The sequence below is a fragment of the Physella acuta genome, unplaced genomic scaffold, assembly GCF_028476545.2.
Source record: "Physella acuta isolate Inbredline_101_S28 unplaced genomic scaffold, ASM2847654v3 ptg000135l, whole genome shotgun sequence".
Taxonomy (NCBI): domain Eukaryota; kingdom Metazoa; phylum Mollusca; class Gastropoda; family Physidae; genus Physella; species Physella acuta.
Window position 1 is genome coordinate 149,765 of NW_026731654.1, and position 14,182 is coordinate 163,946.

A 14,182-nucleotide genomic window follows, 5' to 3' on the forward strand; every position below is an offset into this window, starting at 1 on the left:
AAAGACTACTCGGAAAAAGATTATTTGGCAGTAAATATGAAGCTCAATAGTTCTGCGCATGCACAGTGACCTTAATAGCTGCGCTAGGTTTAGAGTTAGGGATAAGGATAGGGATAAGATTAGGGTTAGGGTTCTGCGGTTTGTAAACACATGCATGCGCAATGCCATCGAATGAATGCGGTAGTTTCTCTCCATTGCACATGCGTATCTTTTTCTGGCTAGAATCGGCCTTTTTTACTTTCTCGTATCTACGTAGTATAGAGAAAGTATTGTAATCGTGCAAAAAAAAAATCGAGATTTTTACAAATCTCGACGTTTTACACCTCACTGATACGGAAAAACATAATTTTGCAATCTTGTCCGTATGTCTGTGTGTGTGTGTCTGTGTGTGTGTAAACACGATAACTTGAGTACCGTTACAGCTTATGATGAAATTTCATATATAAATATTTTATCAAAATCGTAGATCCGTATCAACTTTTGAGCGATTTCCGATAACCGGAAGTGGTACTTTTTCTACTTTAAATTTTTAAAAGCCTATAACTTGAGTACTATTTCAGATAGATAAATGAAATTTCACATGTAAGTAAAAAATCTAATTCTCTTCGTTCTTTCAAATTTTGAGTAATTTCCGTTGACGGGAAGTACTAATTTACGCTATTTCCGATTTCTCAAAACCGCATATAAATTTATAAAGTACTAATAATATTGCGCACCATTATGAACATCTTTATTCGGCGTTCGCTTGGTGTGCAATACTTTTTTCTATGAGATTCTATTTTATTTTAAAAAGTTTAAGTATTTAAAATGGATTAAAAATCATAACTATATCCCGAGTTCCCATCCCCTGTTGTTTTATATAAGAATATTCGAGAAAGTTTAGGGGAGATCACTCCCGGTTTATTGTTGTTGTTGTTGTTGTTTACTAATGACCTATACCTTTAGAAGCTTTTTACTATAAATGTTTCTATAAGAGTTTTATTTAAAATGTAACAAATCAACAACATATTGGTAATGCTGCTAATGTTATTATTTTATCAAAACGGGGATTTTTAAAAAAAATAGTTTTAAGTTCAAGAGAAATTGTGTCCCACCTTCCGACAGGGCTTAGGGTTGACCTCAAACGAGGCCTTGAACTTCCGTCTCTGGCTGGTGGTGAGGATGGTCCGGGGTCGCTTGGGTCCTTTACTATTGCCCAGGTCGCCGCCATCGCCGTCGTCATAGCAACAGTCGCTGAGATCACCTAGACAGACACAAGTAGGTATACATTTATAAATAAATAAATAAATAAATAAATAAATATATATATATATATATATATATATATATATATATATATATATATATATATATATATATATATTATTGTTTTGGTAGAAAAAAAATTTAGAATGTTAAACATAACTTGCTAAAAGTTTTTAGTAGCAGTTTAAAAATGCAACTCGACGAGGTTGTTCTTTTATAATACATATGCATTTCTCCCACCCCCCCCCCCCACCCTTCCCTTCCTCCTGCTCATTCCCCCCCCCCCCCCCCCCCCCTTCACACTTAAATAAATTATACTGGAACACCGCTATATTTCATTTTCAAAGACATAACAAATGGCTAAATCTTTCAAAATAGCGTTTTTTAATATCTTAAGCATTAATAGCTCTCAACTCAGCTAGGTACAGTGTTTTTTTTAAATAAAAATAAGAAATGTAATGTTTTGAAACAACTATCCTCTATCCACATTGACTTGTGTTAATGGATTATCAATAATGCAAATCACCGCACAAATCGATGCGAATGAAAAAAATAAATAAACAGAAAACAAAAATAATATAACAATGATAAAGCCCGCGTTTTTTTTTTCAAAATATCATTTGCTCCGTATGGGTTATATTCCTTGACAGATTTATCATCCCTCACACACACACACACGGACATACACACATACGTACACACCATACATCAACCCGGCACCGGCCAAGTCACATCAAACGTTTAAGTCAGACCCTAGTTGACTTAAGTCAACTTAGGCTCGATCACACAATGTAAACACGTTTTAGAGGTTTTTAAACTCAGGGAAAATTTACGAGCAGTGGAGGGAGAGTGGGTGGTTGTAAGTAGAGGAAGTAGAGAGGGGTTGGCTAATGGGGGTTGGCTAGTTGGGGTTGGCTAGTGGGGGTTGGCTTCTATGGGGTTGGCTAGTGGGGGTTGCCTAGTTGGGGTTGCCTAGTGGGGGTTGGCTAGTGGGGGTTGGCTTCTATGGGGTTGGCTAGTGGGGGTTGCCTAGTTGGGGTTGCCTAGTGGGGGTTGGCTAGTGGGGGTTGGCTTCTATGGGGTTGGCTAGTCGGGGTTGCCTAGTTGGGGTTGCCTAGTGGGGGTTGGCTAGTGGGGGTTGGCTTCTATGGGGTTGGCTAGTGGGGGTTGCCTAGTTGGGGTTGCCTAGTGGGGGTTGGCTAGTGGGGGTTGGCTTCTATGGGGTTGGCTAGTGGGGGTTGGCTAGTACGGGTTGGCTTTTGGGGGTTGGCTAGTATGGGTTGGCTTTTGGGGGTTGGTTAGTGGGGGTTGGCTAGTATGGGTTGGCTTTTGGGTGGTTGGCTATGGGGGGGTTGGCTATTTGGGGTTGGCTATTTGGGGTTGGCTATTTGGGGTTGGCTAGTGGGGGTTGGCTATTGGGGGTTGGCTAGTGGGGGTTGGCTAGTGGGGGTTGGCTAGTGGGGGTTGCCTACTTGGGGTTGCCTAGTGGGGGTTGCCTAGTGGAGGATTCATAGAAATGTTGAATAATAGAGGTTTACAATAGAGATTGAATTTCCAATTGATGAGTAGGAAAGATGGGATGCAGTTCAAGAAGAAATTGTAGACCTTCAAGAACATATAATTATAGACGAACAAGTAGTTCTCAAGAACATACAGTTCTTGACGTATATACACCCCAATTGACGGATTGTATTTTAACTACGAAAATGACATATTTCAGCCAAAACTTTGTGTGAAAACACCTAGTTTTCATTCAACAACTACAGAGATTTATACAGTGAATCTATACGCACGTATTCTATAATAGACTTGGAATATCCAACTTCTCTATATACATGGAAATAGACTTTCCTATTAAGATCTCAATGAAATTAACTTTACACTTTTTCAAAATTTGTTTTCATTTAATGATTGCTTAAATTAAATTAAGTTTTTAAAAAGTTAATTACCGAGAAATATATTTTTTTCTTTCTGTATTTTCTTCTTTTTTAATTCCTTTAACATGTTTTCTGATTTTTTAAATATTTTTTGTTATATTATAAACCCCATTTTTGTATATGTATAGTTTTTCTGTATTATAATGGATAAACCATTGCTTTTTTTGAGGATTTTTTTTTTTAAACTAAATATAAACCTATTTACTAAAATTATAAGGCTTTAATTAATAAAAGCAATTGATTAAAACCGCTTACTTTTCGGGCTCATGGGTAAGAACGTGAACTCCTTCTCGTAATCCAGACGACAGAAGAGTTGTCCGTCCCGCAGAACGAACTCATCCCCCTTCTGCAGCCTCTGCCCGCAGACGATACAGCAGAAGCAGGGCAGATGGTAGACGAAGCTTGATGCCCTCATGACCAGCTCGTTGGGGGGCACCGACTGGAGGCAGCCGTTGCATTTGGTGGCGTAGAACCTGTGTAGGTAGAGATGGTATCTTTTAGAGTAGAGGTTTACATTATGGAAGAGTGCAGGAGTTCTTATACGGTGTCAATAGGGCAGGTAAGTAGGTCACCAACCAGCTATATGGCTCATGCAGTGTTTATTGAGCCCTATAGAGATGGTTTCGTTTAGAGTACTTTAGAATAGTGTAGTGGTTCTTAACTTGTGTATGTAGAGATGGTATAATTTAGAGGTTTACATAATAGAATAGTGCAGGATTTCTTAACTTGTGTACATAGAGATGGGATCGTTTAAAGCAGTGGCGTAGTGAGGTCGGGTGTTACCCGGTGCGGCACTTAATTGTGTCACCCCCCAGAGGCGTAGCAACCCTTCTTGGGGACAAACTTTCAATTTACGATTTGCACCCCCCCCCCCCCCCCCTCAAACTTTCGATTTGCACCGCCCCCCCCCCCCCTTCAAACTTTCGATTTGCGCACCCCCCCCCCTCTCAAATTTTTCTATCTATATATTGCTATTTTTTGCCTTGGTGTCACCCCCCTAAATGGTGTAACCCGGTGCGATCCGCACCCCCCCCCCTCGCTACGCCTCTGGTTTAGAGGTTTACATAATAGAATAGTGTAGTGGTTCTTAAACTGTGTACATAGAGATGGCATCGTTTAGAGTAGAGATTTACGTAATTGAATAGCGCAGGGGTTCTTATAAATGCACATAGAGATGGGATCATTTAGAGGTTTACATGATAGAATAATGTAGTGGTTCTTAGCCTGTGTTCGATCGAACCCCAGGGGTTTGGCGAGTCTTATTTCTATAGTGTTCGGTGGATTACAAAGCACACACCTGACTCATATGATTCATGATATGATTTTTTCTGTGCGGACAATAGAACCATTAAGAAGGTTTCGGTGAAGGCGCATACGAAACTTGTGGGGTTCGGTATCTCAAAAGGTTAAGAACCACTGGGATAGCTCAAAGCATATGGTCAAATATAGAGGTCATTTAGAGTTAGTCTAGAATACAGTTTTTATAGAATAGTTTTGGGAATTTAAAACTTAGTATAAAGTGTTTCTTTCAGATATGGTCATACATAGAGGTCATTTAGAGTTAGTCTAGAATACAGTATTTAAAGAAAAGTTTTGGGAATTTAAAATATAGTATAAAGTGTTTCTTTCTGATATATAGGTCTGCCCTCTTTTGCCCTACTATATATAGGTCTGCCCTCTTTTGCCCTACTATATATAGGTCTGCCCTCTTTTGCCCTACTATATATAGGTCTGCCCTCCTGGTTGGTAGTGTGACACTTGATATTTCCATTAATTTAACCACTGACCGCCCCACTCCAACCCCCACCCCCACACACACTGAAAGTGTTAACCGTGGTTAAGGTTACACAAAGGTTTAGTTTACATCCTGGGCTTGGCTTAAGTTTAAGTTACGGGGTTGGGTCTATATATTAGACAGTGCTACAGGCAATGTTAGTCTGGTACCATATAACGGAAAAGAACAGCTAGATGCACAGTTCGTTCCTCTCATGGTGCAGGTCCTTGTATTGCCGGTGATTTACCCACTGGTGATAATAGCATTAATTACCTCCCCGTTCTTCTAAGGGCAATTACTCTTGACGACAAGACCATAAATCATGAGCAGACGGGAAAAAAACGATTGCTGGGGTAGGGACAGTAGTTCATGGAGTGTGGACGGGGAGGGTGGACGGGGAAGGTGGACGGGGAGGGTGGCTGGGGTAGGGACAGTAGTTCATGGAGGGTGGACGGGGAGGGTGGACGGGGAGGGTGGACGGGGAGAGTGGGAGGGTGGACGGGGAGGGTGGACGGGGAGGGTGGACGGGGAGGGTGGACGGGGAGGGTGGACGGGGAGGGTGGAAGGGTGGACGGAGAAGGTGGGAGGGTGGACGGAGAGGGTGGACGGGGAGGGTGGACGGGGAGGGTGGCTGGGGTAGGGACAGTAGTTCATGGAGGGTGGACGGGGAGGGTGGACGGGGAGAGTGGGAGGGTGGACGGGGAGGGTGGCTGGGGTAGGGACAGTAGTTCATGGAGGGTTGGACGGGGAGGGTGGGCGGGGAGCGTGGGAGGGTGGACGGGGAGGGTTGGAGGGTGGACGGGGAGGGTGGGAGGGTGGACGGGGAGGGTGGACGGGGAGGGTGGACGGGGAGGGTGGACGGGGAAGGTGGACGGGGAGAGTGGGAGGGTGGACGGGGAGGGTGGACGGGGAGGGTGGACGGGGAGGGTGGACGGGGAGGGTGGACGGGGAGGGTGGACGGGGAGGGTGGACGGGGAGGGTGGACGGGGAGGGTGGACGGGGAGGGTGGACGGGGAGAGTGGGAGGGTGGACGGGGAGGGTGGACGGGGAGGGTGGACGGGGAGGGTGGACGGGGAGGGTGGACGGGGAGGGTGGACGGGGAGGGTGGACGGGGAGAGTGGGAGGGTGGACGGGGAGGGTGGACGGGGAGGGTGGACGGGGAGGGTGGACGGGGAGGGTGGACGGGGAGGGTGGACGGGGAGGATGGACGGGGAGAGTGGGAGGGTGGACGGGGAGGGTGGACGGGGAGGGTGGACGGGGAGGGTGGACGGGGAGGGTGGACGGGGAGGGTGGACGGGGAGGGTGGACGGGGAGGGTGGACGGGGAGAGTGGGAGGGTGGACGGAGAGGGTGGACGGGGAGGGTGGACGGGGAGGATGGACGGGGAGAGTGGACGGGGAGGGTGGACGGGGAGGGTGGACGGGGAAGGTGGACGGGGAGAGTGGGAGGGTGGACGGGGAGGGTGGACGGGGAGGGTGGACGGGGAGGGTGGACGGGGAGGGTGGACGGGGAGGGTGGACGGGGAGGATGGACGGGGAGAGTGGGAGGGTGGACGGGGAGGGTGGACGGGGAGGGTGGACGGGGAGGGTGGACGGGGAGGGTGGACGGGGAGGGTGGACGGGGAGGGTGGACGGGGAGGGTGGACGGGGAGGGTGGACGGGGAGGGTGGACGGGGAAGGTGGACGGGGAGGGTGGACGGGGAGGGTGGACGGGGAGGGTGGACGGGGAGGGTGGACGGGGAGGGTGGACGGGGAAGGTGGACGGGGAGGGTGGACGGGGAGGATGGACGGGGAAGGTGGATGGGGAGGGTTGGAGGGTGGACGGGGAGGGTGGGAGGGTGGACGGGGAGGGTGGGAGGGTGGACGGGGAGGGTGGGAGGGTGGACGGGGAGGGTGGACGGGGAGGGTTGGAGGGTGGACGGGGAGGGTGGGAGGGTGGACGGGGAGGGTGGGAGGGTGGACGGGGAGGGTGGGAGGGTGGACGGGGAGGGTGGGAGGGTGGACGGGGAGGGTGGACGGGGAAGGTGGACGGTGAGGGTGGACGGGGAGGGTGGACGGTGAGGGTGGACGGGGAGGATGGACGGTGAAGGTGGATGGGGAGGGTGGACGGTGAGGGTGGACGGGGAGGATGGACGGTGAAGGTGGATGGGGAGGGTGGACGGGGAGGGTGGACGGATTGGCAGTTAAAACAATGTAAATTCACTTTTAGTATATATGCTCAAAAATATTTCAAGTTAGTTCCGGTTTGATTATATTCCTGGCATAGATCTTATTCTTAATGAAGATTAATTGTGTATGTGTAAAAAAAAAATATCAAGTAAAACTGAAGAATCTCTTTAGACCCTTTAGATCCATTGGGTAGATGAAGTAGAGTTCGGCATATGAAGAGATAGTGTGGTCAGCACTATGCCCATCTCGCTTACTTTCCAACGTGAGTTAGGTACCCATCAGAGTTGGGTGGACTCGGGGACATTCAACTGACTTGAACCCGACTGGAGACTTTCGGGTTAGAATGCTAAAGGAATTATGTGGGTACGGCTAATCGGTCAGCACCCAACATACAGTAGACCCTAACCCGAAATTTGTAAAAACGTTGGGAACAAAGTCACGTGGGGATCTCCACCAATCGGATAGTTCCAGCGTATGACGTAATCAGTGACGTCCACAGTTCCATTACGCCTACCATAAATTTTGGAAAGAAAATAAAACTTTCAATTACGGGCATCAAAAGACGCTCATAAATCACCAACGTGTCCATCATTGCAGATTAATTTACTTTAATTGCACGCGCTAATTATTTATACGGCCTACTACGTGAGTCCATATATCGCATGCAATAAAATAACGCTATATAAACATCGACTTCACTACGAAAGATTCCGAACATTGAATTATTGGTACCATGTTACGAAAAAAAAACAACAGACGTACATATTCACTGAAATAATCTACTTCTGACATTTAAAATTGAATTTAGCGAATTCAGTCAAATGTTTAGCTATTGTGTATGTTACATACCGGTATTCGTGAAGGCCATAGTCATCGAAACTTTATGGGATTAGATTAGTTGACGTAACCAAGAGACATACATAAACAGGGGTTATATCTATGGTATTCAGTAAAGTAAAGATTCCTCTATAGACCTAGCGGGCAGATGAAGTAGAGTTCATATGTTTCTTGACCTCGGCATATGAAGGGATAAAAAGAGGGATTATATTAGTGGACGTAATTAGCCAACAGCTGCACATAGATAGGGGTTATACTTATAACTATGGCATAAAGCGAAGTGAAGATTCCGTTTTAGCGATCTATTGTGCAGATGAAGTAGAGTTCATGTTTTTTTTTAACTCGGCAAATGAAGTGATAGTGTGGTCAGCACTATGCCCAGTCGCCGGGGCGTACTCAGGGATATTCCACTGACCTCAAAACCCGGATTTGAACTTACATGACGAGTGTTATGTATTGATGTACTTATTTAATACTAGCATTGATATTAGTTGAAGTAGTTTGTAGTTTATTGACCAATAATGTAATTACCTATTTACCACTTGTGTAGCAGCTAGCTACCTACATCTAACAAGGCTGCCGGCTACCTGCTGCCTTCATCGTATGTGGCTACTGGCTACATAGGTCTAACATGGGTGGCTTTTGGGTGGCTTTTGACTACCTACGAATTATTATTCCCAGAAAACTGCGCAAACGGAACAAATGCGCAAACGGAACAAATGCGCAAACGGAACAAATGCGCAAACGGTAAACTGCGCAAACGAAAAAAAAAATCCGCAAACACAAACTAATTATACTAATACATTTAAATTTTGTCATATTTCGTGGAAATATGTTGTTGTTTTTGTCATGCAATGTACAAGTGGTCATTCTTTGTTAATGTCTATAAATACTTGATTTACGAAAACAAAAAATGCCCTTGCGCATTCTTGTGTGCTTAGTTTTCCGTAGCGCATCTTTCCGGACACGGAATTATTCCTTATGACTACATGCTACACACGTCCCAGAGCTTTATTCCATAAGTTTTAGTATGAGTCAAACTCAACCCCCCCCCCCCCCTTCCCCCCCCCCCCCCCCCAACACACACACACACACTTATCCCCACGTTATAAATCCAACTAGCCGTGTACCCGTTTGATGTGACGGGACTGCACCAATACTGATATTTTGTTTTTTAGGTCTCGGGTCTCAGTGGGGACTGCGGTAAGAGAAGACCACGTGACCAGCGCGTGATTTATGGTACCCAACAACGCTTCACTTCTTTTTTTTTTTGCTGATATTGCAGGTTTTTTTTTTTTTTTTTTTTTTTTTAATTTTTGTCCAGTATCTGCATGCATTACTATCTACATGGATGGGAAAACTTATTTGTAAGGTTTAGAAAATTTAAAAATTAGTTATAGAGACCTAGCGATACTGTGTGCAGTTGTAGTAAAGCTCTTATGTTTCTTGGCCTCGGCATATCAAGCGATGATGTGGTCAGCACCATGCCCAGGTGCCTTTACTTGCCCTTATGTTGGTTTGGTACCTATCAGAAATGGGTGGACTCGGGGACTTAGGATTTTCGGGTTAGCAGTCTAGCGCTCTACCGCAAGGCCGGCTACGCCATCCCATAAGACCAGTGATATTTGAAGTGAAAACATCGACATTTACAAATACAACAGAAAGTATTTTGAAAACCATGGGAAGAAAAATCTATCGGGAAATATTAGAACTGTAGTAGGATATGAACGGATGGAAGATTCAACAGAACTAAGGGATGTGTAGTACACACGAAACTAAGGCGTAGCTAGGGGTAGGCAGGAGGGGCGGCAGCCCCGGGCGCAGACCCTAAGGGGCACCAAATTGGGTAGTACAATAAAATAAAAAAGCTTATTTTAAGCTGCATTAGGGGTCATCCATTTATGACGTCCACACGCGGGGGGGGGGGGGGGGGGGGGTCCGAAATCCCAAAAAATTGTGGAAGTCATAAATGGATGACCCCTTACACGGTGAAAGTTTAAAAAAATATACTACTTCTTGGCTTTACGGGCTATTTTCTACTTCAATTGTTTGATTCGAAAATAGAACAATTGGTTAAGCGACAGTAACTGGTGGGGGTGGGTGCTTTTTTTTTGCCAACGTGAATTTAAATTAAAGACATTCTGACCGATAGATTACCATTACTTCGCGTATAAAACAATAACCGTCTCAAACCTAAACTCTACTCCAACAAATGACACCACGTGATGACGCTAATGTTTACCGTCAGCGCACGGCTCCTGTTTAAAGCTGTCCCACGGGGCCGGGCAATTACGGCTCTCAACCTCCGGCTCCGTGGGAGATGATCGCTCCCACGAGACGGAAAATCATCGCGCCGGTCCCAGCACGGCGAATTACGCACGTTGGCCACGCCCCCTGGCCACGCCCATCGATTTATGGTATACGCCCACAAGCGATGAGACGGCACGCTGGCGATAAGGGGCTGATGTGACAGACACGTCAATACAGGTGGTGACTTGTGGGAAACTGACTCGTATGTTTTTCGTATGTCTCCAAAAAAAAAAAAAAAGCCATACTAATGGAATCTTCTTTAAAAAAGGGGTGTTAGGTTACTTTGAGTGATCTAAATTAAAATATTAAATCTAGCTTGGTAATGTTAATGCTAACCCCATCCTTAATCGTAAATCTACTATCAGTCGAAGTATAATGCTAGCCCTAATTTCTCACCAAGTTACTAAAACTCATAGCACAACTCTGCTAACACCCCTATTTTCGGAAGAGTCTATTGTCAGACATTGGTAGTACCAAAACTTCCTGAGTCCAATCGAAGTATGCATTATACCATTGTCTGATAGTGCCACACAAATAATGGAATCTTCTTTAAAAAGGGGTGTTAGGTTACTGCTAGTAACAAAGGAAAATATTACTTTTTATATCAACTCAATGTGGCGGTTTGGTCGAATAGTAGTTCATACTACAGCTAAACCGAAAGTCTCGAGTTCAAATCCGCTCAAGTCCGTAGAACGTCACTGAATACCGAGATTTGATGGGTACCTAACTCACATTAGGGAAAGTAAAGGCAACAGGTCATAGTGCTGACCACACTATCCGTTCATATGACGTGGTCTCAGAAACAGGTGAACTCTACTAACCGGGTGGACCTTAAGATTCTAAAGGGAAATTTCTTTTAAAATGTCAACTCAAAGCTTACCTAAACCCTAACCCAAATCCTACCATAGCCCCCAACCATATGTTCATACCCTAACACTAAACCTAAAATTGTAATACCACAAACAACACAACATACCAGTTTTCTGGTCTATATCGGATATGGTAATACCCAACACTACCAAAACAGCTCATGTTGGTAACTTGTACAAATAATTATCTAATTATTATGTTACACCTGGATCTACATTATACATTTAGGTTTTGAGGCTTTTTTGTAGCCATATCTACCAATATATACAGAGGTGGGCCTTTTTAGGAAACAGTCGGAAGTTCGTTTTCCAGACAATTGTTTTTATCCGCCGGAAATCAAAGCTTCTTTCAGGCATCTCTTCGGGGTGGGAGTTTAAGCCTGGCTCAACTAATTTGGCCGGTACTTAGCTAAACCCTAACCCTGTCTCCAAACTTAACTGACGCTTAATCTATGGCTCAGCGTATCTATGATCCTAATCTTATGCAAACGGCAACTGATACCACCTACAAAACAAAGAGAAAACACCACCGATGTTAACGCTACCACAATAAACAAATGTTAGCTGTAAGACTAAACCTAACCACTCTGGTTCAAGAATTGTCTGGGGCATGTGTCCAATTAATCGTGGTATAATTATAAGAAATAAATATACGATTGCTCATCAACTATTCCTGTTTTACGAATATGTGGGAACAATAAGAAAAATGTATCAATAAGATCTATCTACTTTTAACCAGTCATACTAAATTTCACAATCCTTAACAACAGTTGAGGAAACTTTAAGAAATATACGCGAAGGAGTGGTTGGGTCGAAGAGCGTTCAACTGTTAACCCTAAAGCCTCGAGTTCGGATCTCGGATGGTTTTTGCTATAGTGTATTAGCAGATTGGTAGAATGCAATGTTGTGTTTACAACATCACTAAACATACATTCTAAAACTAATTATTTAAACAATGTCGAGTGTAAGAGCGTCGATTATCGTTTAACACATTAAAAATGACCACGAGGAAGCGTTATGCAAATCTCCAAACATGAGTTCGTGGCTGAGCGAAGTTGAAAATGCGATCTATTACTTTTCTACAGTGAGGGTAAAACGCGAAACGCGAAAACTTGGGTAAAGTGCAATCTTTGGGCGTAATTCATGTGCACACTCCGACAGGCGAGAAGTGCATGACAAAATGCTTTTTTCCCTTTATGATTTACACCTATATTGCCGATATTAGAAGTTAATTTTTTCTTCTGATTTAGACTTATAGACTTATCTAATATAACAGTCAAAGGTGTGTGTGTGTGTGTGGGGGGGGGGAAGGGTAGCCAGGGCGTCGTGACTTCTTGACTTGGGAGTGGATAGAGTCTGGGCGCAGTGACCTCGCTCTGATTTAGGGCCGGTGATAAGCGAGATAAGTCAACAGCTGCGTTTGATGTCTTAAGGCTTGGCTCAACAGCAGACACACTTGGGGAAGACAGGCCGAGACAGACAAAGACAAGCATATATATATATATATATATATATATATATATATATATATATATATATATATATATATATATATATATATATATATATATATATATATATATATATATATATATATATATATATATATATATATATATATATATATATATATATATATATATATATATATATATATATATATATATATATATATATATATATATATAATTATATGTATATACACGTGTATGTATGTGCGTATGGGTGCATGGTAGTCAGTGTTTCTTCCAGATTTTTTTTTCTCTGGGGGCACTTGAAATTTTCGGGGGGGGGGGTAGACTTTGTTCGGGAGTCGGGAGGGGGGGGGGGCGGACACTGTAAAATGTAGATCTATATATTTTCTATATAAATTCCATTTTGTTCGGGGGGAGGGGGGGCGGTGAACTTTTTTTTCGCCCCCCCCCCCCCCCCCGAAGAGATGCCTGGAAGAAACTCTGATGGTAGTATACGGTCATCACGTCATTTTGTAAGAAAAGTATCAAAGTAGCAACGTAAACACACACACAAATAAACTTACTAAAATATAATGCCGTTTCGACCTTTCGTCTTCGTCAGAGTTACCACGTATTAAAATTTTAAAACTGCTTAACGATATCGCAGTCCCTATCTTGTACCAAACACCCATCAAGATGAAAGTTCACTCCCCGCATCGCCGTCTATATCAGTTATGTTATAATTGTCCTTTAACCGTCATATAATGGTGTGTCCCCTTTTTGACAGCCGTCTCTTCAACGAGTGTCCACCCCCCCCCCCCCCCCCCCACCCTCCCTTTTTTATTCCGATTGACACCTGTCCGTCCATCACACTTTTGGTTTAATATCCGCGGGGGGATCGCCGGTTCTCAGGTAAGTCCACTAGGTAAGACAACAATGCAGTTTTATTTCTCGGTTGTCGTCCCTTTTTTAAGTTCGCTATTATGGTTACCTCCCCTTTGTGGTAACCTACGACCATTCGAGTCTTGGGAACTCGGAGCGAAACTTCAAAAAAAAAAAAAAAATGGAGCATCGCGAAATTAAACTTTCGCTGTTGAGCAAAGTCTGGTTATCTTTGTGTGTGTGTGTGTGTGTGTGTGTGTGATATGTAGGAGGTTATTTCCGGGATAAAGTTATATACGCTTGTCCCCCTTGTCTTGTTAGCTATTGTGGCATTGTGGGTAAAATATGGGGTGTAACAAAAGCTTGAGTGATGTGAGAATCGTGAGGTGTGGGAAGATACCGGTCAGATGCTAAACTTGACATAAAGATATGTAACTACTTTTAGAGGCGTAGCGACCCTACCCGGCGTCCGGGGACAAACTTTCGATTTGCAACCCCCACCCCTCGAGATTTTTGATTTGCACCCCCCCCCCTTTCAAACTTTCGATTTGCACCCCCCTCGAACTTTTCATTTGCACCCCGCCCTCAAACTTTCAATTTGTTTTTCCAACCCATTTTGGCGCCCCCCCCTAAGGTCGGCGCCCGGAGACATATGTCTCCCCCCCCCCTCGCTACGCCTCTGACTACTTAAGTAAAGGGACATAATC

General features: G+C 44.4%; 1 protein-coding gene across 1 annotated transcript in view; it reads right to left on the bottom strand.

Moving 5' to 3' along the window:
- Positions 1–14,182, bottom strand: part of LOC131935194 (LIM homeobox transcription factor 1-beta) — a 79,317-nt gene that overhangs the window by 3,319 nt on the left and 61,816 nt on the right. The window contains exons 4-5 of the mRNA XM_059291568.1: positions 3,438–3,655; positions 1,095–1,243 (exon numbers count right to left, since the gene is read on the bottom strand). Of these exons, the coding sequence (XP_059147551.1) occupies positions 1,095–1,243; positions 3,438–3,655 (367 nt within the window). The remainder of the gene's footprint in view (positions 1–1,094; positions 1,244–3,437; positions 3,656–14,182) is intronic.